The sequence below is a fragment of the Typopeltis vanoorti genome, chromosome 11 (genome assembly GCF_054136105.1).
Source record: "Typopeltis vanoorti isolate ZY-2024b chromosome 11, IOZ_Tvanoo_1.0, whole genome shotgun sequence".
Taxonomy (NCBI): Eukaryota; Metazoa; Arthropoda; class Arachnida; order Uropygi; family Thelyphonidae; genus Typopeltis; species Typopeltis vanoorti.
In genome coordinates this window covers 76228731-76256336 of record NC_143559.1, presented here as the reverse complement: position 1 = coordinate 76256336, position 27606 = coordinate 76228731, and the positions used below count along the sequence as shown (strand labels likewise).

Below are 27606 nucleotides of genomic sequence, written 5' to 3'. Positions count from 1 at the left end.
ACATTTGCTCCCAAGTATGTAAAATTCTTAATTTCTTCTATAGCATGCTGAATGATTTTGATCTATTGGTACATACTAGTCATTAAAAAACCACACCTGTTTTTGTCAATTAAAATCGATTTCTTTGGAATACAATATCACCAATAAAGAGAACAGAATATGCATGTATCATTTTATTTAATGAGAGGGCTTAGGTGTTGTGAAATAACCAGTTTGTGACAGGAAAACACCTAGAACACGTGTATGAAAAACAGTGGTATAATTAGCTTATTTCATACCCACTGATGGAACAAGCAGATCTACAGAAAGAAGTATTTAATTTTTTTTTTTTCTAAAAATATATGCTTTCTATATAGATTTGAAAACATAACTTAAATCTTTGTTTTCCAGTTGCCACAGCATCATATGACAATCACTGACCCTGCGTGTCTGCTATGTTTCAGAGCCAGACACCTACTAAGGTAATCAACGTATGTAGACCTATAAAGGTTTTATTTTATTGACTTTATATGGCAATTTTAAATGTTTTTAGCTTCAACATTTGTTTATAATCACATAGAAGGAAATGTAAGTTTTTCATAAATGATTCAAGATAGAGTGTAAAAATGGTCATATATCATTAATAAAGAAATAATAATCCCAAAGAGAATCCCAAACAGTTCTTTCAATATGCTGCAAGCAAGAAAAAAAACTGTACATGGCAAAATGATTTTAAGGATGACGATGGTAAGGAGGTCACTGAACCAGTCGATATAGTGGAGTTACTGAGCATGCACTTTGCAAAAGTATATCATCCAGGTGGTGACATTGAAAAAAATGAAGGAGCCATTAGTTTATATGGGAATTGTGATGAATGAAGTGGAGGTGAATAGTCTATTACAGAACCTTAATGTGAATACATCTGTGGGATTGGATGGTATACCGGCACGGGTCTTGCATGAAGCAGCTAAGGAATTATCAGTGCCCTTGACCATGTTGTTTAATCTGAGTCTCGGGTCTGGTTTAGTCCTGAAGGCGTGGAAAGAGGGGAAAATAGTTTCACTGCATAAAGGAGGATCCAAGACTATGGTTGCAAATTACCGACCAATCAGCATATCAGGAGTTGTTGTCAAGGTCTTGGAGAAAGTAGTCAAGAGAAAAATACAGGAATGGATTGATGAAAATGAGATACTGTACAGGGGACAGCATGGCTTTGTAAAAGGTAGATCATGCCTGAGTAACTTGCTCAAGTTTTATAACAAGGTGACGGCTGAACTGGATAAGGGAAATGGGTTTACAGTGATACTGCTGGACCTGGCAAAGGTGTTTGACAGAATACCACATGGAATTCTAATCCATAAACTACAACATATGGGAATGGATATAGGGTTGGTGAGATGGATAGGTGGGTGGTTGATGGAGAGATATCAAAGAGTGGTTTATTCAGGAGTGGAGTCCAAAAGATGCCTGTGACTAGTGGGGTGGCGCAGGGTTCTGTTCTTGGAACACTGCTGTTTAATCTGTTCATTAACGATATAGGGAAGGATCTAAGTGGAACAGTTCATTTGTTCGCTGATGATGCAAAGTTGGGGAGGGCGATAGCGAATGCAGAAGATGTCAAAATCTTGTAGGATGACTTACATAGATTGGAGTTCTGGGCTAAGGAGAATGGATGTCAATTTAATGTGACAAAATGTAAGGTTATGCATTTTGGGGTGAAAAGATTAGCATCGGTATACCACATGGGTGGAACTGTACTCCAAGAGATTGATGAGGCCAGGGACTTGGGAGTGTTGGTGGATAGGGAGATGAAGTTTAGGGGGCACATTGCGAAAGTAGCTAAATCAGCTCATCAACTCACTTGGTTGTTGAAAAATACCTTAACGAGCAGAGACAAGCAAGTTATTGTACCTCTGTACTGAGCCTTGATAAGACCTCATCTTGACTACTGTGCCCAGATTTGGTCACCTCGGTTCCTTTTTGATGGGGAGGAGGTGGAGAGGATCCAGAGGCAAGTGACTAAGATGATAGCAGGTCTATGGAATGAACCATATGAGAACAGGTTGAAGATTTGTGAGTTGCAGAAACTGGTTGATAGGTGGAAAAGGGGAGATATGATTGAGACATTCAAATTGCTAAAAGGATTCTATAAGATTAATTCAGAGGATATTTTTGAGATCAGGACTGGTGGTGGGAGAACTAGGGGACACCTATGGAAGCTGGGCAAGAGTGTGGTTAGCAGTGGTGTTAGAGCTGGGCTCTTTACTTTTAGAGTGGTAAATGAGTGGAATAAGCTGCCAGAATCTGTTGTGGGTGCTATGACAGTGAGCGAGTTCAAGGCAAGGTATGATAGATACTGTGAGAATGTCGTATAGTTGTGTGGACATGATGTTTAGGGCCTCCCTCGATGAGTCTAAGGACTCCCTGGAGGAGCCCGAAAATAATAATAATAAATGAGCATGCATCACTTATAAAATGCATGAATTTTTTCTTTCTTCTTGTGTCACAAACTGATAAACACACTACTATATAAAGAATTGACACATTTTCTTTAATACTGATAGTTACACAGGGGGGGGGGGATTAAAAACTAACCATAGCATTAAGAAAAGATTATAAACTGACTAGGTCAACAAGCTTTCCACCAATGTGTGGCAGACATCAGGTGAAATTTGTCTCCATTCCTACATCAAAGCAGCACTGAGCTCAGCAATTGATTGAGGACGTGCTGCTCTGGACCATAATCACCACACCAATCCATTCCACAGGTGTTCAATGGAGTTGAGGTTAGGACGCTACATAGGCTAGGGCAGTCGTTTAACACCCATCTCTTCATACCATTCCATAACAGCTGTAGCTTTTGTGGGATGGGGCATTATCGTCTTGATAGTAACCCTGGTCCATTCCATAAAAACTCCACAGCCTAAGCAGCACCTGATTATCCAGAATATCAAAGTACTGAGCTGCTTTCATGAAACCATGGACAACGACCAGTGGTCCCACTCCAAGCAAGCTGAATACCCCCACACTGTGGTAACAAGCGTTCACCAGGCTGCCTCCACACCCAACCTTCCATCAGACTGGAAACAGGTGAACCTTAATTCATCAGTGGAAAACAGTACTCCAGAGTACCGTTTTCCACTGGTCAATTGTCTAGTTCATATGCTCTTGCATCAGGTTAGACAAGCCACCCTGTTTGTTGTTGTGATGTTTGGCTTGCGTGCTGCTGCTCTTCCATGGAAACACAGTGAATGGAATTCTTTTTGTATAGTATTAGTGTTCATCATGATGTTACTGGCACTCTGGAACTCATCACAGATAGTCTGTGCTAATTGTAGCCGGGTTTTGTGTGTCACCCATTTGAACATCCTCCTGTCCCTGTCAGTCATTTTTGGCATCACTAGTGCAGGAAAACACCCAGGCCGCCCTGGGTGTTTTCCTGCACTAGTGATGCCAAAATGTCTTCATTTGTTGATCACATCACCAACCGTTAATTCTGGATGCTCCAGTTGAGTGGCAATGGCACATATGGACATGCCACTAATGTGACAGTCCACAATGACACCTCTCTCTCTCTCTCTTGAAGTCACTGAGTTCACATCATGTTGCTACACCACCTGTATTGAACTGCCACAATGAAATACACTGCTTTCTACTATCTGTACGCTAGTTTTTACATTATTAACAAAGCTGGAATGTTCCATAACTTCAAATAACAGGGGTGTCCAGACAATTACTGGTATATATTGTACACAAACATTATTGAAAAAAAAAAAAAAATGAAACAGTTTGAAAACAAGAAACAAACCTTGGAATCTTAGTGGCAAACTCTGAAGAAAATATGACTGATTCAGCTAGGGAGGCATGTGATGAAGTTGCCTAAAAGGATAAAAAAAAATAAGAACACTATGGTGGACATAAGATGTTAAAGAAGCAGTCCTGGAAAAGAAGAAAGCATACCAAAAGTTCCGTGCAAATAAGTCATCAGATTCCCTAAAAGAATGCAGAGAAAAATGTAATATAAATGTAAACAGTACTGTAAAAGGAATCAAAGATGATAAAGGTAACTTGAAAAACTGAAGATAAAGATATCCTAGATGTCTAGAGTAATTATTTTGAAAGACTGGTAAATGAAACAAGCAGTAATAACAGAACTATAGTAGAAAATTTTCAACAAGAATGCAAACAGGAGTACATATCATTATTTGACAGAAAGATCCATCAAAAACTTGAAATGTGGAAGAGCAGATGGAGTAGATGAAGTTTGACCAGAAATGCTCAAATATGGAGTTTTAAAACTTTTGCAGTGGCTACATTAAATAATTCAGTGGGTCTGGTCAGAAGGTAAAATTCCAGATGACTAGAGTAGAGCTCTCATAGTACCCTTCTATAAAAAGGGGAATAAAATTGAATGTGAGAATTACAGAGGAATTTCTCTACTAAGCATTCGAGTAAGATTTATGCAAACATACTTGAAAAGAAGTTGAGAAAGATTGTGGAAGAGAAACTTAGAGAAGAACAAGCAGGGTTCAGACCAAATAGAGGTTGTCAAGATCACATTTTCACTTTAAGACAAATAGTTGAGAAATCGTTGGAATATGATAAGTAGTTTTGTAGATCTGGAAAAGGCATACAATATGGTTCCCAGAGAAAAGCTTTTCAAAACACCACAACTGTATGGGATGAATAGAACATTATAGAGAGCAATACACAGTCTATATTTAAACTATTAGTCAGCAGTTAGAATTGAAGGAAATACAGGAAGATGGTTTCATGCAAAATCAGGGTAAGAGAAGGATGCACATTATCTCCAATCTTATTCATTATCTATATGGATCACATTATGAAAGAAAGTGGCATCAAGCCTGCTATTAGAATTGGAGATGTCAAAGTTAGCTCGTTGCTTTATGTAGATGATGTTATCCTCTTAAATGCATCCCGTGCAAGTCTCCAGGATTCTCTAACTAAATTGAATAACAGATGTAACAAATTTGGCATGAAAATCAGCAATAAAAAGGCAAAAAGTAGGAAAATAGGCAGGAGTATAGAAAACTTCATTCTGAATGGATCTTACAGAACAAGCAAAATATTTCGGCTATTTAGGCACAGTTTTTAGCGAGGTTAAAACAGGTTAAATCTGGAAATAGACAAAAGAATAAGCAAAACTGGTATGCTGGATAGCCGGCTGAATAAATTTATATGGAATAAAAAGAAATTAGTGAAAACAGCAAACTAGCAGTATATAAGACAGTATTCAAACCAGTTTTAAGTTATAGATCTAAGAGCTGGGTTAGAAATAAAACACTTGATCTAAGATTAGAGACCACAGATTTGAGGGTTCTGAGAAAAACTAGAGGAGTGAACAGACGGCATCAATGGCACAATCATATTAAAAATGAAGATATTAGAAAAGAACTCGACATTATTAGCATTCAAGAATGTGTCAACAGACTAATCTAACATTGACAATTTTAGTTTTCAGAAAAATCAGAATAATAAATGGTCGGTGTTGTTTTTTTGACTATCCTCCAAAATATTCAAAATTAACATGCATTATTGATTTAGTAATAAAAATTGAATATCAGAGGCTAAGCAATGCATTAGTTGTTACATTAATTCTTATATAAGAAACAAGATAAACATAGATTTGTGTTGCTTAGATCAGTCAATGTGTTTATTCTCGGACCAATTTTTTTCTGCAAGAAATATGGTTTCTTATTCTATAAATTAAAGATGCCAAGAAATTATATTCTTGGTTTCATCCATTTGTCTGAGTGTAGGCAAACCAACTTTGCACATGAAGTCACTTCATGACTGGGCTACATGTATATAGAGGCTAATGACTTCACATACAAGTAGCCCAGTCGTGAAGTGACTTCATGCCCAAACTTCGTTTGCTAATACTTGGACAAATGGATAATACTAAGAATATAATTTCTTGGCATCTTTAATTTGTAGTATAACCAAGTGAAAGAACTTTCAAGATCTATCTCTAATCCAGAGTATTTTAGTAATAAGGTATGATACCTTTTTTTTTGGCTACTTGTATATGGAAATGTGACTTCTGCATTACTTCAACCTTGGTATCACTTCTTGGTCTGGCTCCCGCTGATGAAACCTCTTCCGAATATCACGTTAACACCTGTCCTTTCAGAACTTTCACTGAAAGAGTGGGAGCACCGGTAGAGCTAATTTGAACACCGTATATATATATATATATATATATATATATATATATATATATATATATATATATATATATATATATATATATATATATATATATATATATATATCAGAGAGGCATAAAGAAGAGTTCCCAGATCTTCGAATTCAGCCTAGTAAATATGGCACTTTTAAACAAACTGCACTTGGTAAAATCACAAAGAGTGCGTGACCAAATCAGCCAGAAATTAACCCCAAAATTCCACTGCAGGAACTTTCCCAGTCAAATATGGATGGAACATCAGTTGAAATTACCAATAATGAACTTGTACAACAACTGAACAGATAAGATGAAATGCAAACACATGAAACTTCTATAAGGAGAAGGTGGAGAAGAAACAGAATAGCAAGTAAGACAACTGAAAGAACTTATTATGCATACAAGATCAAAAAGGAAAGACGAATTAATAAAAAAAAATTGAGGATAAACAAAAAAAATTAAATGATGTGTTAAAAAAAAGGGACTACATCTAAATGAAAAAGAAATAATAAAAAATTTAAAGATGGAGAAGGTTGCAGATCATCAAATGAAGATTCTTCAAGCTCAGAAGAGCTTAAGCACTATGAAAAACCATCTCATGCTACTAAAGGGAAAACAAGCGATACAATTAAAGAAAAAATAATCAAGTTAAATGATTCAAAGTTTTCTCAGTACGATTATCATCTGCATGAAAATAAAATAACTAGCTTCCAAATCAAGGACAATAGGCATGAAATTGAAATAATGGAAAGCAACTGTAAAAAAACTGGAAAACAGTTCACAAGAAGCAGGCTACACAATTGCTCCTTCACAGATTGAAGAAGTCATCAGGTTCATCAAAATATTGAAGTTAAAGACTTACCAGTGACACTTCACTAAATCATAGCATCTCCTTTCTGCACTGCCTCATTAAATGTACAAGGATTCCAAGGCAAATTAAACAAGAAACTATATGTAAACTTATGCTGTGCCATAATATCAGGTTTTTGTTTCTCCAAGAAACATACTTCTGCAGATATAAAGATATAAAAACTTTAACAGATAATATCCACTTCTTTCTTATTGGAGCTTTGGAAGATTTAACAAGGCTGGAGTAGGAGTTCTTATTCTTCTCCTCCCTGCCTCCTTGGGTCATTCTGAATATTCAAAGGGATGCAAAAGGGAGAATCTTGACAATAGATTGGAAATACTGTGGATATAAATAATAAGATTTATAAATGTTTATGCTGCATCCAATGGAACACTTAGACAAAAATTCTTCCAGGAATTGAAGCCGTATTTATATGATGCCCACTACATCATAGCAGCTGGAGACTGGAACTATTGAAAACCCCAATTAGAAAAAACAGGACACCCCAGGAGTGGAAAAGTGAGATATGCACAGTTGAAAACACATCTTGACAATGCTGAACTAGTAAACATATGGAGGATTCACAATCCTAATCTCCAGGCTTACACGTACATGAATCAAGGTATTGGTACTCGTCTTGATCGAATTTATATCTCTTCTTCCCTTATAAATGGGATAATTCAGATAAAACATCTTGATATCAACATGTCATGTCATAATCCAGTTCTACTTAAATTCCATTACACAAAACAAGTAGAGTTCTGGACCATGGAGACTTCTAAATTTTCCATTGATCTTTTCAACCAAATTCCAGACCCTCTATTCAACTTGGAATGATGTTACCTGGAACTGGGATATGTGGTTAAAATTCAAGAAGCAGTAAAACAGAACAGAATATGATTGAACGGGGAAAAGGTACAGGCTTTCCTCAAAAGAAAAAAGTTGAAAGACCTTATAAAGAGAGAAACTGGTTTATAGCAAACCAATGCAATGGTATAGAATGTAGCAACATCATTAGAAACATTAACATAGAGATAGAAGTGGAAAGGCAGAAACAATTAAAAGAAAAAAAAAATTAAATAAGAACACAGCAGCACTTAGCAGATAGCCCTTCAGCTGTATTCTTCAAGACAATTCACTAAATTCTGCAAAGAAGGGACTATCACTCAAATCTGCATTGATGGTGAAGACATGTCCACAACTCAAAACATCCTTAACTGCTTTCAAAAACACTACAAAAATCTGTTTGAAGACACTGTGGAAAAGTATAGCTCTTGGAACATTAATGGCTTTCCTGTTCATATCCAAGATGGGCTTGACAGACCCATTACGTCATCTGAAGTTACCACAGCCTATAAAGAATACCAGACAACAAAATCCCCAGGACCCGAGGGTCTAGGGATAGAATTTTACTGTGAGGCTTGGGACTTTATTCTTCTCATTCTAGTTATACTGTTTAATTCTTTTCTCTTGTCAGGACACTTACCAAGTGAATTTGTAACAAGTCATACTGTTCTCATTCCAAAACCTAATAGAAAGCTGGAGATGTATTTCTCTATCTAATACTGACTACAAGATATTTTTATGCATTATCAATAACAGGCTCAAAGTGGGAATGAGATACACAATTAAAAGCACACAAGTGTATGGAGTTCCAGGCCGAGCAGTAGAATTTAATCTGTTTCTGCTACATGATCTACTCCACTTAGTTAATACGAAAAAGAAGTTGATGGCAGTGCTATCAGTATCTTACTCAAGTATTTGATAAACTCCGACATCCCTTTCTGTTCCACATCCTCCAGAAAATTAGTGTGGGTAAAAAGCTGTTATCCATTATCAAAGGAGTCTATGGCAATTCAACTACCAGTCTCCTAGTTAATGAGTTTCTGTCAGACACAGTCAAAATTCAAAAAGGAGTCAAGCAAGGCTGCCCTCTTAGTCCAATTGCTCTTTGCATTGGTTCTTGAAAGTTTCTTACAGGAAGTCAACAACACACACATACACTGTGTGAGGAACAGCAATTCCTTGAACTATGAAAGAAAATAAGTTATTAGAATATGCTGATGATGTAGCATGCACTTTGAAGGATAATGATTCCATATACATCTTTTTTGGTATTTTGGAAAAATATAGCAAGATCAGTGGATTTACTGCTAATGCAGACAAGACAAAATTAAAAGTTTTTGGCAGGTGAGATCTTGGAGGCATTCCTTTTGGACTAACTCCTAAGAGAGAACCCCCCATTATACTTGGAATTCACTTCACTTACCCAATATTACCAGTTCAAGAATTTATATACAAGAACACTGAAACCTTAGAAGACTGGAAAATTGGGCCACTTTCCTTTTCTTCTAAAGCTATAGTACTCAAAACCATAATCTTTTGGTTTTGAAACAAAAGTTGTGCATAATAAATATTACAGAAATCACAGAAGCTGAAAAAAAGCAATTATACAGTAAGAATTTTTTGGTTCCAGTTGATACCAAGAAATTAAAAAGGAATTTCTTCAACTATTCAAAAAAGCATGAAGGATTTGGGCTTCCAGTCTTAAAATTCTACTATTTAAGCAATACAGCTTCAAAAATCCATAAAATATTGCAGACCAATCACACACGTGTAGACCTTCTTCGGTACTATCTGGATTTTCATCCTCCTCAGTTTGGAGTAAATGATTATAAAGGTCCAAAAGCTGAGACTGTTCCTGAATACCACAACATTCTGTGCTTAACTTTAAGACTGCTACAATTCTCTGGCATTGAGATTCTTTCCATTAAAAAAAGTAAAATTTGGTATAAAGAAACCTTCAATCTCTTTCGCTGCAAATTTCCACGGTTGGGTAGGTACTGACAACAACACTTTGTTTCATAACTTATAGAAGTTCCAAGGATACCCTCACAGGAGGGATCTTGCTTGGAGAATTACATATGGCCACCTTCCAGTCAATACCATCAAATGGAGGTACTTGAACATCGGCGATCCAATCTGTGACATCTGTTACCGATTGGATGTAGTAGAACATATATTCTACAGCTGCCCTCTTGTCCTGTGTATTTGGAACAGATTATGTAATGTGTTGAGCATTCCATTACATAACAGGTTATTGTTTTTGCAGTACTTACCACCTGTCAGCAATGGGAAGAGAATTTTGATTTTTATAATTAATGAATTAAAATACCATTTATGGAAGGTTAGAAAGAACCACGGATTTGAAAACCAGCAATATAACATCCAAATGCTTTTTAATATTGTATTATGGAAATTTTATTGTTCAGTCAGATGATTTTTGTATTTAGAAAGAAGCATTCTAGGAGACATCAAATTTTTGGCTAAGTGGTGTAGCCACCAACATTATGCAGTATTCACAGGGGGAGATAAAATTCTGTCTATTCTTGCTATGAGAGGTTTTTTTTAAATGGTTTCATCCTCTTAATTCAGTGTGGTCTTAGGGTCAATTGCAGGAATGACTGAAGAGCAATCTCAGGCATTCAGAGAAGGCTAACCACCCTGGGTATCAGTCATCTATTTGCACTTTAATTTCAATTGGTCTTTTGGTTGTTCATCTACACGAGATTGGTGAAAAAGGAATCCTGACAGCCTTTGGCTATATGATGATATAAAAGAGACGAGGCCTTTTCTCTATCTGTCATACTATTCATCTATTTGTCTTTTCTTTCTCCTAATACTACCAGGTTCTCTTTCACTCCTATACTCTAGGCCTATGATGAGCACCCCCTTTACTTTTTCACCTCAGTAAAGGCAAAACCGGTCTGTGCATTGCATATAAGGGATAATTGCATATTTGCATCGCATTATGGGATACTAAGGCAACTGATGTGAAGTTATTAGCCTCTATATACAAGTAGCCCAGTCGTGAAGTGACTTCACGCTCAAACTTTTGTTTGCTTACGCTTGGACAAATGGATGAAACCAAGAATATAATTTCTTAGCATCCTTAATTTATAGTATAACCAAGTGAAAAACTTTCAACAGATTTCTTATTCTGCACAAATTCCTATGAAAAAATCTGCAGGTCTAGGACCAAAAATAATTTAAAGGTATATACATGCATGAAGAGTGTGTGTGTGTGTGTTAACTCCCTCCACTTGCAGATAGGCATTTTTTAGTGTAATTTTCTGAAAGGCTAAATTTAGTAGGCATTTTTCTGCTTGGTAGCTTTCCTGCTTGTTCAGAATGGCGCAGAATCACAATCAGATTTTTTAAAGGATAGATTTTTTTTTTTGTTCTTGATTGAAAGCTACACAATAAAAATTATTCAATATATTTCCATGTTTTAATTTAAAAAATTAATAAATTCCATATTTTCTGATTATAAAATTTTTCAAACCAACCATAAATAATAACTAGTACTAACCTCCATGACAACAGAATATTTTTTCATCAACAATAGCTGCAACAGGAAGGCAATTAAAACAGTCAGTAAATGTCTTCCAAAGCTTGATGTTATAACGCTTCTTGCCTGGGTAAAAACATCTGTGGTCAGATGTGTAAAAAGACTTTTGCTACAATTTATGCTATAAACTATGAGTTCACTGATATTTCAATAAATTCAAAACAGCATTTTCAGAGAAACAAAACACTTATCAGAAATATAGGGCACCACCAAGTATATAGTTGAAACTATCAAACTGGAATGAAAAATTTTGGTCCTAGCAAACATCCTCTGAATGCTAAAGAAAGAAGCAGCTTTAGACTGCTGGACCGAAGTTGTCTTAAAATTATTAGAATCACTATTTTCCAGTATTAAACCACTCACAAAGAAATCAAAAATTATGTTTAATTTGAATAGTTTTGTGAAAAAAACTTTGACTTCATCAGGAAATAGCATGAATAAATTAAAAAACTAAAAACAAAGTAATAGCAGTTAACAGTTGTTTAAAAATGTTTAAACAATGAAATGTATGTATTCGCTGTTATGCTGTATACTGCTAGTAGATACAAGTGAGTGTGTCGTGATGGATTAAGGAAGACTAGATTTGTTAAAATCATCCATTGTTTTTTTGTTACTCTGTAGAGGATAGTTCATAATATCAGCTGATTCTTTGAATGCTCTTGAGTAAAAGTGGTAATCAATGTGGAGCATTCAGTTTGTTGCCATTCTACTAGATGTTTAGTATCTGTTGTATGTGCTGCCAGCCCTGATTTCTGCTTTCTTTCATTCTCAACATCTTTGATGTGTTCCGATCAGCATATCTCACCAGATCTGCCTGTCAGTCCTATGTAGAGCAGACCACAACTGCAACTGATTTTGTAGACATCTGTTTAAGTGACAGATGTTGTGGTTTAGGAGGTTTCAGATAATTGGAGATTTTATTGATTGGGAAGAGAGTGACTTTTAGATTCTTTTGGCAAAGCAATCTTGCTATTTTATCTGAATGATTGTATATATGAGAGAATCACTACTTCTTTATATTCTTGGTTTATTTGTTCTTCTGTTTGTTTTGGAGGTTGAAATATAATTTTTTTAATGTTCTGTTAATTAAGATACAGAATTAAGATACTGTAGCTCTTGGTTTCTTTTACTATATTCATGGAAATTTTGTAAGTGCTCTCTCACATAAGAAATGAATCATGCCTATTTTTTGTGCTGGGTTGTGATGAAAAGTTGCATGTAGATAGTGTCCTGTGTTAGTTGGTTTCCTGTACACTGAGAAGTGGAGTGTGTTTTGCTCTGATATCTCAACTAATGTATCCAAAAAACAGTAAAAATTATTTCTTTCTAATTCAACTGTGAATTTGATTCAAGGATGAATACTGTTCAGGAAGGTAACAAAAATCTTCTAACTGGGTAACAGGAACCAGACCAGATGATAAAAATATCATTGACGTATCTTTGCTAAATTTTTGGTTGTGTCCCCTTGATAATGGAGGGCTTTTTTTTCTTTCAAACCACTTCATTAATAAGTCAGCTAACATAAGAGGGGGGGGGGAAGGGAGAGCCTATAGCTAATCCTTCTTTCTGTTGAAAAAAAAAATCTTCAAATTTGAAAAAAGTGCTATTAATGCAATGTTTAAAAAGATCCACAGTAAGTGGTGAAAAATTTCTTGAAGTATTTGTATGATTTTTATTCTTGGAACATTTATGAAAAAAAATACATCTAGAAGAATGGCAAGAAACTGAAATGCTTGACATTAATTACACTCTTACTCAAGAGCATTCAAAGAATCAGCTGAAATCATGTTGGAGATTTAATGGAATATTTACAGCACTAGGACAGGATTAAAAACTAATTTTAATGCTTCCAATATTTCATATCAGTCACTGAGACATCTTCAGAGATTACAAATACATCTTGTAACACACACTCAAAAACAACACAATACTAAGTGAAACACGTGGGTGAATCTAAAATCTTATCTAGGGGTGTGTCCTCTATGGGCATTTGTAGATGGCCTAGGATGTAAAATGGGACTTCTGATTTGGAAACATTAATTATCAGAGGTCCCGTTTTACATCCTAGACCACCTACAAATGCCCATAGAGGACACACCACCTAGATAAGACTTTAGATTCACCCATGCATTTCACTTAGTATTGTGTGGTATTTGAGTATGTGTTACAAGAGTTCTTTATAATCCCTGAAGATGTCTCAGTGACTGAGACGAAATATTGGAAGCATTAAAATTAGTTTTTGATCCTTTACTAGTGCTTGAAAAAGCATTTGACAAAGTTAAAAGAAACACATTATTTAACATATTAAAAGAAAGACAAATACCAAATAATATCCTAAAAGCTATCACAAGTATATATGAAAATAATCAAATACAAATAAGATTAAATCACGAGCTATCATATATGAGAGAGATAAACCAAGGGATCTGACAGGGATGTCCCCTCTCAGCAACTCTTTTTAATATCTACTTAAATGAAATAAAAATTTACATCAAGGAATTAAACTTTCTCCCTCAGTAAACTTAAATACTCTCCTCTTTGCCGACGACCAAATAATAATTACAAATTCTGAAGATAACTTACAGAAAGCTATTTTAGATCTAAATGAGATATCCAAAGATTATGGTATGATAATATCAACAGAAAAATCAAAAACTATGGCCTTTAACGGACAAGATCCAGCAAGAACTAAAATAGTAATAGATAAGATCTTAGAACAGGTGAATTCATTTAACTACCTAAGATGTATGATTACATATGAAAATGAAAAAAGATATAAACGTAAAAATTGCAAAATATTTAAAAGTAACAGGTGTAATTAACTCTATATTTAAACCAAACCTAGTTCAAAAACAAACCAGACTAAAAGTATACAATGCATTAGCCCTACCAGTCTTAATGTATGGAAGCGAAATCTGGACAATAAAACAAAAAGACAAATAAAGATTAATAACAGCAGAAATGAAGTTTATGAGAAAAACTGTCAAGTATACCCTATTTGATCACAAAAGAAACGAAGAAATTATGCAAGAATTAAACCAAGAACCAGTAATAGAAAAAATTAAAAAATATAAACATAAATGGATGGAACACGTTCAAAGAATGAAAACAGAAAGATTACCAAAACAAGCCTTAAAGTACAAGCCATTAGGAAAAAGAAAACCAGGATGTCCTCTTAAATGATTCAACGATGATTTCTAAGGCCATGCTAGGCCTAAATCCTTGATTTGCATGATGAGTGCTGTAAATATTCCAATAAACCTCCAACACTTAAGCCTCAATACACGAATCAGCTGAAATGATGAGGTATCCCTCTACAGTGTAACAAAAAACAAGGGATGATTTTACATCGAATCTAGGGTTCCTTAATCCATCTTGACAAACTTGTATTAGCAGCAGTATGCAGCCAGCCAGTAGAACAGCTAATGCACACTTTCCATTGTTTAAACATTTTCAAATATTCTTAACTAGAAATGTTAACTTTTATTACTTTGATTGTTGTTTTTTAATTTATTCAGACTATTTCCTGATGAAATGAAAATGTTTTTTCATGAAACTGGATGAATTAAAACATAATTTCTTTTCGACTTCTTTGTGAGTGGTTTAATATCAGAAAATAGTGATTCTAATATGTCCTTTCTCCACAGAAGCCTACACAATGTTCTTAAAAATAGTTTTCTAAATTTGGCTAAATTAATGCTGATCATTCTTCATTAAGATTAGTGGAAGTGTTTATTGTTGCTAATGACTCCAAAAATAGCTTTCAGATTTGTAAACGCTGCTATGAGTGATTGCCGATTTCTTCCATCTATTCTTGTGTGAAAGGATTTCACAAGCATTCTCTGATAGACCTGATTAGTCACAATGATAGCATATGGATTTTCTATGTTCTTCAATGCAGATATTAGGTTTTCCTGTCTGCCCCAAAATAGGGCAACTTGCAGGCACAACCTTTCAAACAAAACATGGCTCTTTATATGTTTCTTAGGAGCTAAAAAAGATTGAGTCTGTCCTTAGAGTGAATAGATAAGGAATACTAGTTTAACATGTGGTTTAAAATTGATAACTATTATAAGTAATGAAGCCTAGAAGGCATCAAAATGCTATTTAAAATAAAGATAAAATATCCAGTGTTGTAAAAATAACTTTCTAGCCACATAAAATTCAAAGTTTTATAGCCAAATGACAAAATAATGCTTGCTTTTGAAATTTCAGTTTCAAAACTGACAAAGCTTAGAAGAATCATGATGCTTTAGTATTATCAACTGAAGACTATATATACTCTGCCTAAGAACTTATTTATCTTTTAGTAACACTTTTTGATAAGTTATCTCTGGTCTAATATGTTTTGAATGGTGATTATTATCAGATACCAAGTAGAAAACACTCTTCTCAAATCTCAGGAAGCCCATGTCAGAAAGTTGCATTTTTGCATAATTTGTGTTTTGATTAAGTGAAACCTTAATCAAAACACACTAATAAAAGACAAATACATAGGCTCTTAGGCAGGTTTGCATTTGTTTATGTAGTACAATACCAAAGCAACCCCTTATAATCATTCTCATGAGGGTTGCATTCTCCTAAGCTCTCAGTAAATTCTGAAGCAAATCAAACCCTATTTTGCTATTTATTATAAAGCAATACTGAAATTTATTATCCTTTCTTTTAATACTGACAATCATATTTTATGTAACATCTTGATTCTCAATGCAAAAATACTTTACATATAAGAATAGGAACAGTTTTGCTGATCTTGTGTGTGTTAAGTATAGGAAAAGGGAAGAAAAAGAGAAAAGTGTAGTATTTTATCAATTTCATATGAGTTGTGGCCACTAGTTAAAATAAAAAGTATAAAGAAGCTAACTGAATTCAGCAGAAAGTGCTATATCACTGGAATAACTTTGGCCCTGATGTTATTGTTTTAAGACTATAAACTCTAGATACCATATTAGTAGGTGAGAGTGATTCTTCATGCATGATCTACTAGTGTGTGCACGTGCGTGTAGTTTTTTAATAAAGAGGAGAAAGTGACTGAAGGGCAAACCAATTTGTCTGTTGTATGTTTAAAGTTGCCAAAAGATGTGCGTGCTTATTCGGTCATGAAGCAAAATAACACTCAAATCAACAAGCCAAATGCATGTGAGTATGGTTGCCTGAGGACTTTGGTTCCCTGAGTACCCAGAGTAGAAATAGCTAAGAGAAAACCCATGACAGCATCGCACTTGACATTTAAGTGTTGGTTTAGACGTTATGTTGATTTAATGAAAGACAACAGTGATAGGACTGTAAGAAATTAGGTTTAAATATAATATTCTAATCAGTCCATTCTCTGAGTGTTCCTTTCTACTTGTGGACCTCAACTGTTGGTTAGACAGACAGATGCTGCTGAGGTGAAGCAGTAGTTCCTCCTCCCCCCCCCACAAGATTTCCGGATGCTTCTGGCAATCATATTTGCTCAAGTAAGATGCTATAGCTGATTCAATAAACAGCCTCTTATATACTTGAATCTATTTCTGTGTAAGGCAAGTTTTTGCTATTTTATCTTATGAAGAGTTTTTATGGCATAGTCTACTAGAATTGATTTGTTGCATGCATTAAAAATTTCATTTTTGGTATTACTGTTCTCTTCTGTAATGTAAGGTTGCATATGCATGGAATTTTGCAACTCCTTAGGTAGTGGAGAAGGTATGGGCTTTGCAAATAAACGATACTAGTTTCTTAATAGATATAATCATGGTTGCATAATTCTGTAAGATTTTTATCCTTCCCCTCTTTTTGAGTCCCTCTATGTATGTATGGTATCAAGATGATTTGTGTTTAGGGGAAGATTTTTTGGGAGAGGAAATTTTATAACAGTCAAACTTTCCAGTAGGTTTAACCCAAATAAAATAAATACTGCCCCCCCCTCCTTTTTTTTTTTTTCAGTAAAGTAAATTAGTAGCTTTTCACTGTAACAGATGGACCCCACTCTTACAGTAAGGATTTTAAGAACTGCATATTACTGGGAGGTGGGAGAAAGATAGTGCATGCATTTGATAGTGTGAGTAAAGTTCTGTAAATGGTAAATATGAGTTTCAACTAAAAATTTCTTATCCTGAAATGAGCAATTGTGGTTCTATGATTTTGATTATTTACATGCATTAAAAATTTTAGCTTGGACCACTGGATCAACATAATACAACCAGAAGGGTGATTTTAGCAGTGCTGAGCAATATATTCTGCTCAAATCTTCCATAAAGAAATCGAATGGTTAAGGAAAAGCAGAGAACCTACAGCAGTGCCCTCTGTTTGTATAATTTATTGTGTAATGTAAATATCTAAAGAACATTATATGCTGAAATAAATTATATCCAGTGAGACTTCATTTTTAAATAGAGATAATGTTAGTGTATGTGCTTGATATGTTATGTGAAGCATGCTGCGTTTTGGATGTGCAGTGTGTCCTAATTTCTTATGTTAATAATTTCAATAAAAAAATGTTTTGTTTGTCCATATATCAGATTGTCTCAGCTATCTATTATTAATCTGAGTGGTGTTCTCAACTTATGATTTTTTTTAATAGTCCATAGATGCATAAAGCAGCCAGGCTGGCCGAGTGGTTAGCGTATCCGCTCTCAAGCCAAAAGGCTGCGGGTTTGAATCCCGCCATGAGCATGGGTGTTTGTGATTGTCTATGAAAATATGGTGGTGGTCAGCAGTAGATGGCGGTGGTGTACTTGCGGTCAGTTGGTGGATTGAGTGGTGGAGAGAGAGAGAAAGCTGTAGAGCAGAGGTGCCCTCCCTCGATGAGTCTGAACTCTCTGGAGGTGTCAAAATAATAATAATAATAAAGACTTGGAATTTCTTCTAAATCAGGATGTTATATTGTTTAGTAAATGGCATACAATTTTCTTTAGCCAAATATAAGATATCTGTCCATTATTTGTACATTGTATATCTTTTAATATTGTTGTTTTTTCTGATTATTCTATTAAGTTCAAAGTTACTGCAGGATCCACTTTGACTAATTATTTTTCCCCAAGACTTTTTATGGGTTTTGAATTCTATAGCCAAGAGATTGTTTGCTGGCTTTTGCAAAACAGAGTGCACCTGCAATGTTTAGTCTTGTCTTATTTACAATTTTGCAAAATGTCCTTTCAATGTAAACCATAAAGTTGAGCTGGAGGATAATCCTGGGTATGACTGCATAATTTAAAAAACTTTATTCAGAAATTTAATGGTATTTTCACTGAATGTAATAACTGACATTCAAATCTTTTAGTACAGTATTTTTTTTTGTTCGTTTATATGAAGAAATCTTTGAATTTTTTTTATGTCCCCCACCCCACACTCGCATATCACCACCTGTCAACTCCTTTTTGGAAAAACTATATTTTAGAAGAGACCACAGTTCTGGATTTAATAAATGGGATAATGAAAAATAACCAAATAGTTAAATATTTGGTGGTGGTCAGCCATCTAACAACACACAAACACACACAAAGCTGTTGAAAGCCATCCTTCCTTATACACAAGCTTTCCTTATTAACACTGTGGAAGCAACTGGTACAAAATTAAAACCAAATTTTAATTTAGACAAACTAAATCATATGTATGAGAAAACAAGACAAGTACTATCAAGAGAAAACTTAAACTGTGGATGTAAGTAACACTTTCAAAAAAGAACTCTGTTGTTCAAGAACTAAAAATGGGATCATCCTAATTAAACTAGTTTACCAAAAATCCATTCACATTAACAAATAAACTTTTCCCACCACACCTCACATCAGTCCTAATTTTTAAGTTTACCAAAGAGTAAGCTCTATTTGTTCCAATACAACTATTTAACAAAGAACTTATCTTCCTAAGAAAACTTGTCTTTCCAATGGTTATAATCCACTTAAAATCAAAACCATTATATATATTCCTCCTCAAATTTCCCAAAAAACTACAGACTATAATAACATCTCAAAATGTATATATGGGAACTACTGGGGGAGAATGGAATTGTACACAATTACACTCCACAACCTTCATGCCTATTAGGAAACTAGCATCCTTTATCTCTTCCAAATGTCAAACACACCCACTCTCCTACCCAGATAACATACAAATTTCCATATTTTTGTGAGGAAAGGATATATGTGGAATTATAAGGCTGGTGATTATGACAAGCTTAGGAGATAACATGGAACGAGGAATTGAGTAGTAAGGAAATAAATGCTGCATGGGAACTCGCAAAAAAATACACAACAGCATCAATGTGTGAAAGTATTCTGAAGGCCAAAAGACTGAATAAGGTAGATGAATGAATGTTGAGCTTAGATGAAATCTGGAAAAAGAAGATACTTTGGAGGAAGTACAAGATGAATAATGGTAATAATTAGTTACATGAAGAGTACAAAGAACAGGCCAGGAGAGTAACTCGGTAAGGAAAGCAAAAGTGCAGTATGTGCAAAAATTGGCAAATAAGGTGAAGAAAAACCCTAGACTGTTTTTTTTTAGATATATGGCAAGTAGAAGGAATAATGATCATGGTAAGATGATGTTAATGGATGAAAGTGGCAGAATGCAGAAGACATTGTTGAGGTATTCATTGATCAGTTCATAAAGGTATTTCATCGATCAGAGTGGAATCATCCAATCTTGTGGGACCCCCAACATTAGTTGTATAGCTAGAAGATAAGGAGCCATCCACCATCACTCAAAGTGAGCATCTGGGCAGAAAGCTGGCTATCCATTGCAGAAGTTAGGAGTTAACTGAATGATGAGAGTTTTCCTAATAGGCCTTTGTGCCAAACTCAGTCAAAAGCCTTGGAGATATAACAAGAGCAACCACTTGAGATTGGCCAAATCTTTCCAAGGTCTTTGTCTAGAGATGGGTGACGTAGGTTATTAGATCGACAGTTACGGAATCCATGAGAGTCTTCAAGATAGTGTAGGAGTTGGCCATTAATGGTTCTTTCCATTACTTTCCATTGTCACCGAGGTGACAAATTGAATGGCAGTTTGAAGAAGAATTTATCACCCTTTTTAGGAATAGGTTGTATATGGGCTAGTTTCCAGACTGAAGAATAGATACCGGTGAAATAAGAAGTATAAATAGGGTGGCATAAAGTGGGAATCAGTTCTGGGGCACAGACCTTTAGAATAATTGGAGAGAGAGAGAGAGAGATGCCATCAGGGCCAGGAGATTATTTTGGTATCTAGTTTGAGCAAAATTTTTAGTATCTCTGAGAGTTGGGGGTTTGGAATGGTTGGGGGATATTTACCATGATCAGCTATGCAAGAGTTGGAGAAGTAAAAAGCCAAGAGGTTGGCTTTTTCTGTGGGCGATGATGCAATAGTGCCATCTGGGTGTAATAGTGGTGGGAGTAGTGTTGGGCAGAAATTATGTTCAATAGCTTTGGGTAGAGCTCAGAAGGCATGGCTGCCATCTAGGCAGGATGCAAATTCCCTGCTTTTTGCTCTCTCAAAATCAGTTTTCAATGTGGTGATAATTTTCTTGCAGCTATTCCAGGCTTTGGTGCAGGCTGTATAAGAAGATTGAGTTTTGGAATGCAAGATAGTCGTGGAATACCTGATTCTTCTTTTGTACAGCCTTGGCACACCAGTAGGAGAACCAAGGCTTAGATAGGGGACAAGAATTTAGGATGGAGTGGGAATAAATGTTTCCATGCTGATGAGTATTATTTCGGTGATTCTTTTTGCATATAGGTTTGGTACGGGTGACAGGAAACAGTAATCTGAATAAGGGAATGAGAAGTAGAAGTTGCAAAGATTGTTCCATTTGGCTTTCTGGTAATGTCATACAATGCATGGATGTGAGTGTTTGTAGATGTGTTGCTCCATAGGCTAAGAGATATGCACTAAATTGTGGTCTGAGCTAGCTATATAGAAGGCAGAAAACATTCACAGCATACTTAGGTCACTTGTGAGGAAGAGGTCCAAAGTGTTTTTGGGAAGTGGTTGGGATTGTCTGGTGGGCATATGGATAATTTCTGTGAGATCATTTGAGAATGCAAACATCTCATCTACTTCTGTTCTTTGTAAAGCCTTCCCCCCCATACTGTTATTCCAAATTAATACCACTCCAGCTTACCAAGAAACATGTTAATAATCTTTCTTTCTCCTTAACCACTTACCCACATACTGCATAGCTGTGTTATGGGCTATGTGACCTTTGTGTGTGTGTGTGTGTGTGTAGAGAGAGAGAGAGAGAGGGTGTGTGTGTGTGTGTGTGTGTGTGTGTGTGTGTGTGTGTGTATATATATATATATATATATATATATATATATATATATATATATATATATATACACACACATACACACACACACATAAATAAAAAACACATATATGTGAAAAAAATATACATATGCATAAGAAAAAAAGATTATTTATATATATATATAAAGAAAAAAACGCATGCATGTGTGAAAATAGCTTTACTTACATTCATCATAAAATCCATATATTCTGTTAATGCTGGCACACTCATGATTCCCTCGTAAAAGAAAGAAATTTTCTGGATATTTTATCTTGTAAGCAAGAAGTAGGCAAATTGTTTCTAAGGACTGTTTTCCTCTATCTACATAATCACCAAGAAACAAATAATTACTTTCAGGTGGGAAACCTCCATATTCAAATAGCCTTAGCAGATCATGGTACTGCCCATGGATATCTCCTGGAAATTAACAATACAGAAGTAATGCATTTTTGCAAGAACATAACATTAACACTAACAAAAGAAGATACATTAATTCAGTAGAACCAAATGTTATTCAACTAGAAATTGCCAACACTAATTAATTTAAGTGACACTAAATAAGAAGCTATAATTTTTTTTTATAATTTTGAGATCTCAATCAAGAAATTCAGATCATTGAAATATGTTCTAGAAACTATAGGTGCTCATGCTGGTCAATAAATATCATGTACCACCTAAAGATATTAATAAACATGTATGCATGCATGTCCAGAGGGACTGGAGTCAGTGTTGGTGGCAAAACTTGACCACATAAGATTTCACCCCTTGACAGCTGATAGAAGAGAAGAGAGCTAAAAAAAAAAAAAGCAGAAAGATTGCATCATACATGAAACTCATTATCCATTGATATGAGTTCATCGATCAATTTATATATAACTATATGTTTTTTAACTACTGCTGAGAAGTAAGAAAAGATGGTTAATAAATTTCATGTACTACCAAAAGATCTTAACAAACATTCATGTCACATGTCCTATGAATTGTATAAAAATTGTTTGTACCACATGACTAAAAAAATCCAAAGTAGCTTGGCAATGTTCGGTTAATTCTTAATTAAGGATAGTGAGGTACAGAATATTCCATTGAGAAGAAACAGTGACAAACTGTTAGTGATGTACATAGCCCCCTAATTAACTTAGCAGTAGATTTAAAATAACTTCTAACAACTACTGCAAAAGACAAGACAAGAATAATTTTCATGAAGTACTGTCTATGCATGATGCACTATGGACTTTTATTTTTTTACATTAATTTTCATGGTACATATTTTCACAAAAGAAAATCTGCTTAAATAACCAAATGAACAATTTTCTACATGTTTCTGAAATATTATTATTATTACTTGGCACCCCCAAGGAATCCAAAGACTCAGTTCTATAACTCTCCGTCTCTACTACTTAATCCACCAGCGACACAGAATGCCACCACTACCATTATCTATGAACAACATTATCTACTGCCCACCACCACCACTAGTATTTTTTTTGTCTGTAACTTGCATGAGTTCTCATGACTCATTTGTCTGTATATATGGGATGAAAAATCTGAGTTTCTGGGAGAAAAACTCTGCTACCTCCATATGAGATCAGGTAACTCATCTTCAATTGAAAAAAACATATAAATGATTCCGCTTGTCATGAAAAGAAATGAACTTAGGCCTTTTCCAATGAAAGGGTGCAACATACCATCATTCTTCCAATTGTGAAGGGGATAATTTTTCTTGATGTTCTATTTTTTTTTTAATTGGACCCATTACACACAAGATTAACTCTTTCACTCTGTTCTATTTTCACTCCATTAAACCTTGAAGTCAACTCTGCTCTGGTTGGATGAATTTTACCGAAACTTTAGATCTTATCCAAAATGTGTTGAGTCATTTCAACTCTGGTTTCTATTTTATCATTTTTAGTGGAAAAAAATTGTTCAAAATGATATAAATAAAATTATATCATACAAATAATAAACTGTATACAATACATAGGGCAAAAACATTAAGACCTCAGTAATAAAGAATAATATCATACAAAAATGTACTGTCTTATGACCATTTAAAATATTTTCCTACTGGTTTTTATGAATAATTATTTGAAGAGAACAGTAAAGCCATTATATATTTCTCATTGATGTAATTTTATTTATTTTTTCATCATCATCATCAAATTACTGATATATATACCCTCAAGTGGTGTACAGGATATGATAGTACTACATGAAAAATTTACATCATTACTAACTTCCTATTTACAATTTTCCTCCAAATCAGTCTGTTAAATGTCAAGACTCCAATATTATCAGGTTTTATATTTCTGTCTTCTAAGGCACTTTTTACTGTATCAATCCACCTCTGGGTCTTTTTCCTGCAAACCTGGCAGAGAACACTTGTTTTGCTACCTTTCAGCACCATTCTATTTAAGTGACCACACCACCTGAGATTAGCTCTGCTAATGCATTCCTGGATGCTGACAATGTCAAGTTCTTTCCTAATATCCTCGTTTTTAATATGATATAACGATTGATGCCATCTGTTCATTCGTTCCCCTAAGGTTTGTCAGGACTCCATATCTACAGTCTCTAGTCTTTGGTCAAGTGCTTTACTTCTAATCCAGCTCTCAGATCCATAAGTTAAAATTGGTTTAAACACAGTCTTGTATATAGCTAATTTAGTGTTTTGGCTAATTTCTTGCTTATTCCATATAAATTTATTCAGTTGACTTCCTACCATACCAGCTTTCTTGATTCTGTTGTCTATTTCCATATTTAACTTACCATCTTCACTAAAAATCATGCCTGAGTAGATGAAATGTTTTACTGGTTCCATATTTTAAATTCACAATGCAGTTGATATTTTCAATTTTCTGCCTATTTTCATTGTCTTTGTCTTTTTAATGCTGACCTTCATACCATATCGATTAGAACAGTTATTCAATTTAGTCAGGGAATCTTGCAGACTTGTAGCGGATTTATTTAGAAGTATAACATCATCAGCATAAAGCAAAGAGCTGAGATTAACACCTCCAATTTTGATATCAGGTTTAATACCACGTTCCTTCATAATGTGATCCATATAGATAATGAATAAGAGAGAGAGGGGATAATGTACATCCTTGTCCGACACCAGATTTAACATTAAACCATCTTCCTGTACTTCCTTCAATTCTAACTGCTGACTTACAACTCAAATAGAGACTAAGCATTGCTTGATATAATGTCCCATTAACACCATATAACCGTAGCGTTTGGAATAGCTTTTCTTTTGGCACCTTGTCATATGCCTTTTACACATCTACAAAACTTAAATAGAGATCTTTGTAATATTCCCATGATTTCTCAACTATATGTCGTAAAGTGAAAATCTGATCGTGACAGCCTCTATTTGGCCTGAATCCAGCTTGTTCTTCAGCAAGCTTCTCTTCCACAATCCTTCTCAACCGTTTCTCAAGTATACTTGCATATATCTTACCAGGAAATACCTCTGTAATTCTCACATTCAGTTTTATTTTCCTTTTTATATATGGGTACTATGAGAGCTCTACTCCAATCATCTGAAATTCGTCCCTCTGTCCAGGCCTTCTGAACTATACAGTACAGCCAATGTACAACTTTTATACCTCCATAGTTGAGTATTTCTGGTCGAATATCATCTACTCCTGCTGCCTTTCCACATTTCAGAATTTTGATAGCTTTTTGTACTTCAAGTATGGATATGTATTCCTAACTGCATGGCTGGTCAGTGTTTTTTTTTTTTAACCACTGTGCTGTAATCACTGCTTGTTTCATTTAGCAGTTTTTCAAAGATACTTCAAGGATATCTTTTTCTCCTGCTTTCATGTCACCTTTATCATCTCTAATTCCTTTTACAGCACTCTTTCCTCCATTTCTGAGCTCCAACAACCTCCAGAATATCTTGCCACCTTCTTGATATTTATTTTCAATGTTCTTGCCAAAGTCCTCCCATGACTTTTGTTTAACTAGTTTTACACAGTGTTTAGGTTTTTTACATTTGTCTTTGTATTCTGTAAGAGCACAAGCTGACTTATTTGCAAAGAACTTTTGATATGCTTTCTTCTTTTCCTTCACTGCCTCTTTAACTTCCTGTATCCACTATGGAGTTCTGATTTTTCTATCTTTGCAGACAACCTCACCACATGCCTCTCTGGTTGAATCAATCAGTGTTTTCTTCAAGGTTTGCCAATGAATCTCCAAGGTTTGGTTCCTGCTCTCAAACTCTTTCATTTTTTCTTGAATAATATTTGTGTATTTTAGTCTACAGTTCACATTTGAGAACTGCTTAACTTTTATTCTTTTTAAAATTTTCTTACATGTTCTTCTTTTCAATATGAAATTCAATTTTATCCTGCTTAAGACTAAATGGTGATCACTTCCAATTTCAAATCCTCTGTACACTCTGGTGTCCTGCACCAGAGAGAAAACATCACTATCAACAATAACAAAGTCAATGAGACTTTTCTTATTCCATGCCTCTTCTCTCCATGTGAATTTGTGCACATTTTATGTTGGAACATTGTGTTAGTAATAACCAGTCCATGTTCTGAGCAGATATCCAACAAGTATTTGTCATTATTATTAGCTTTGCTCGTTTCTCCAAATTTTCCCAAAATATTTTTGTATGCCTGACAATCATTTCCTACTCTGCTATTTAGATCCCCAACAAGGACCAACTTTTCCTTTTTCATTGTGTCAGTTGCTTTCTCTAAAGCCTCAAAAAAAATTCCTCCACTTCTACCTTAGTAGAACCTTCTGTGGGCCCTTAGGCACAAATAAGTCTTTGTCCAGTTCCCCCCATTCTGATATTTGCCCACACCACTCTACTTGAAATTGCCTGCCATTCAAGACGATTAGTCTCGTATTTAGCATTGAATATTATGGCTACTTATATAACATTTTGTATTTATTACTCAGAAAGATCTCACCAGTTTTTGTCTTTTTTGTTTCAGTTACCCTTATTATGTCGATCTGGTACTTATCCAATTCCTCAGATAGTTCAATTTCTTTGTCATTCTGGCTTCTTATGTTGATAGTACCGATCTTGAACTCTGGTGATATTGAGTTGGGGTGGGTTTTAGGATTTATTCCAGTAGCTGACTTTTTGCTGTTTGCCCTGGTTCCCTGGCGAAAACAACGGGGGCCTTGTTTAACCAGGTGATACCCCAGTCGGCATGAAATTCTGCCATATCGTACCATCATTTTATATTTTGGTTTAAGCCAATAAGAATACAATTTGGATGGCTAAATCCCAAACTGCCAGCCCATCCTCGTTCATTCAGTATCCAGGTAGAACCTAACAGGGTGCACCACGAGATGGTGAGAATTGGACATTAGGTCAGAAGCCTTGGTCAGTTCTCCGCATTCCTTTAAAGGGTGTGTGGAGGTCTCCTCTCAGTTATACAGCTTTGACAGTCATCATGACATCTATTCTGCAAATTCAAAGGAATGGAACCCCACACAGTAAATAAATGACAAAATATATTTAAATATCACTAAAGATGTATATGAATTATTATGTTACCAATTGCAAAATTTGATATATATATATATATATAAAAAATACACACACATAAGAGGGAGCTGAAAAGTTCTGATAAACACCTAGAACAAAAACAATTGGTTTATGAAACAAGGGAAAGACTTTTTTTCTCAGAGGATTGCAAATGATGCAGCAGCATTGTAATACGTGTATAACACTTCGTGGGGAATATGTAGAATAATGTGCAAGTTGCATGGTTCAACCTCAATTCTTTCATATTACCACAACTTTTCAGCACCACCCCCTGTGTGTGTGTGTGTGTGAGTGTGTGTGTGAGAGAGAGAGAGATAACCAGACAGCTTATTGGTCTAACATAATATTGAAATACAAGGCCTGTACTTAGATTTTTAAATTTTAAAAAGAAGAT

At 35.0% G+C, this 27606-nt stretch overlaps 1 protein-coding gene across 1 annotated transcript in view; it reads right to left on the bottom strand.

The window, feature by feature from the left end:
- The window catches only part of LOC150101760 (serine/threonine-protein phosphatase alpha-2 isoform), a 118907-nt gene that overhangs the window by 51767 nt on the left and 39534 nt on the right, over positions 1-27606 (bottom strand). The window contains exons 3-4 of the mRNA XM_090400961.1: positions 21881-22111; positions 11407-11511 (exon numbers count right to left, since the gene is read on the bottom strand). Coding sequence (XP_090257087.1) covers positions 11407-11511; positions 21881-22111 — 336 coding nt within the window. The remainder of the gene's footprint in view (positions 1-11406; positions 11512-21880; positions 22112-27606) is intronic.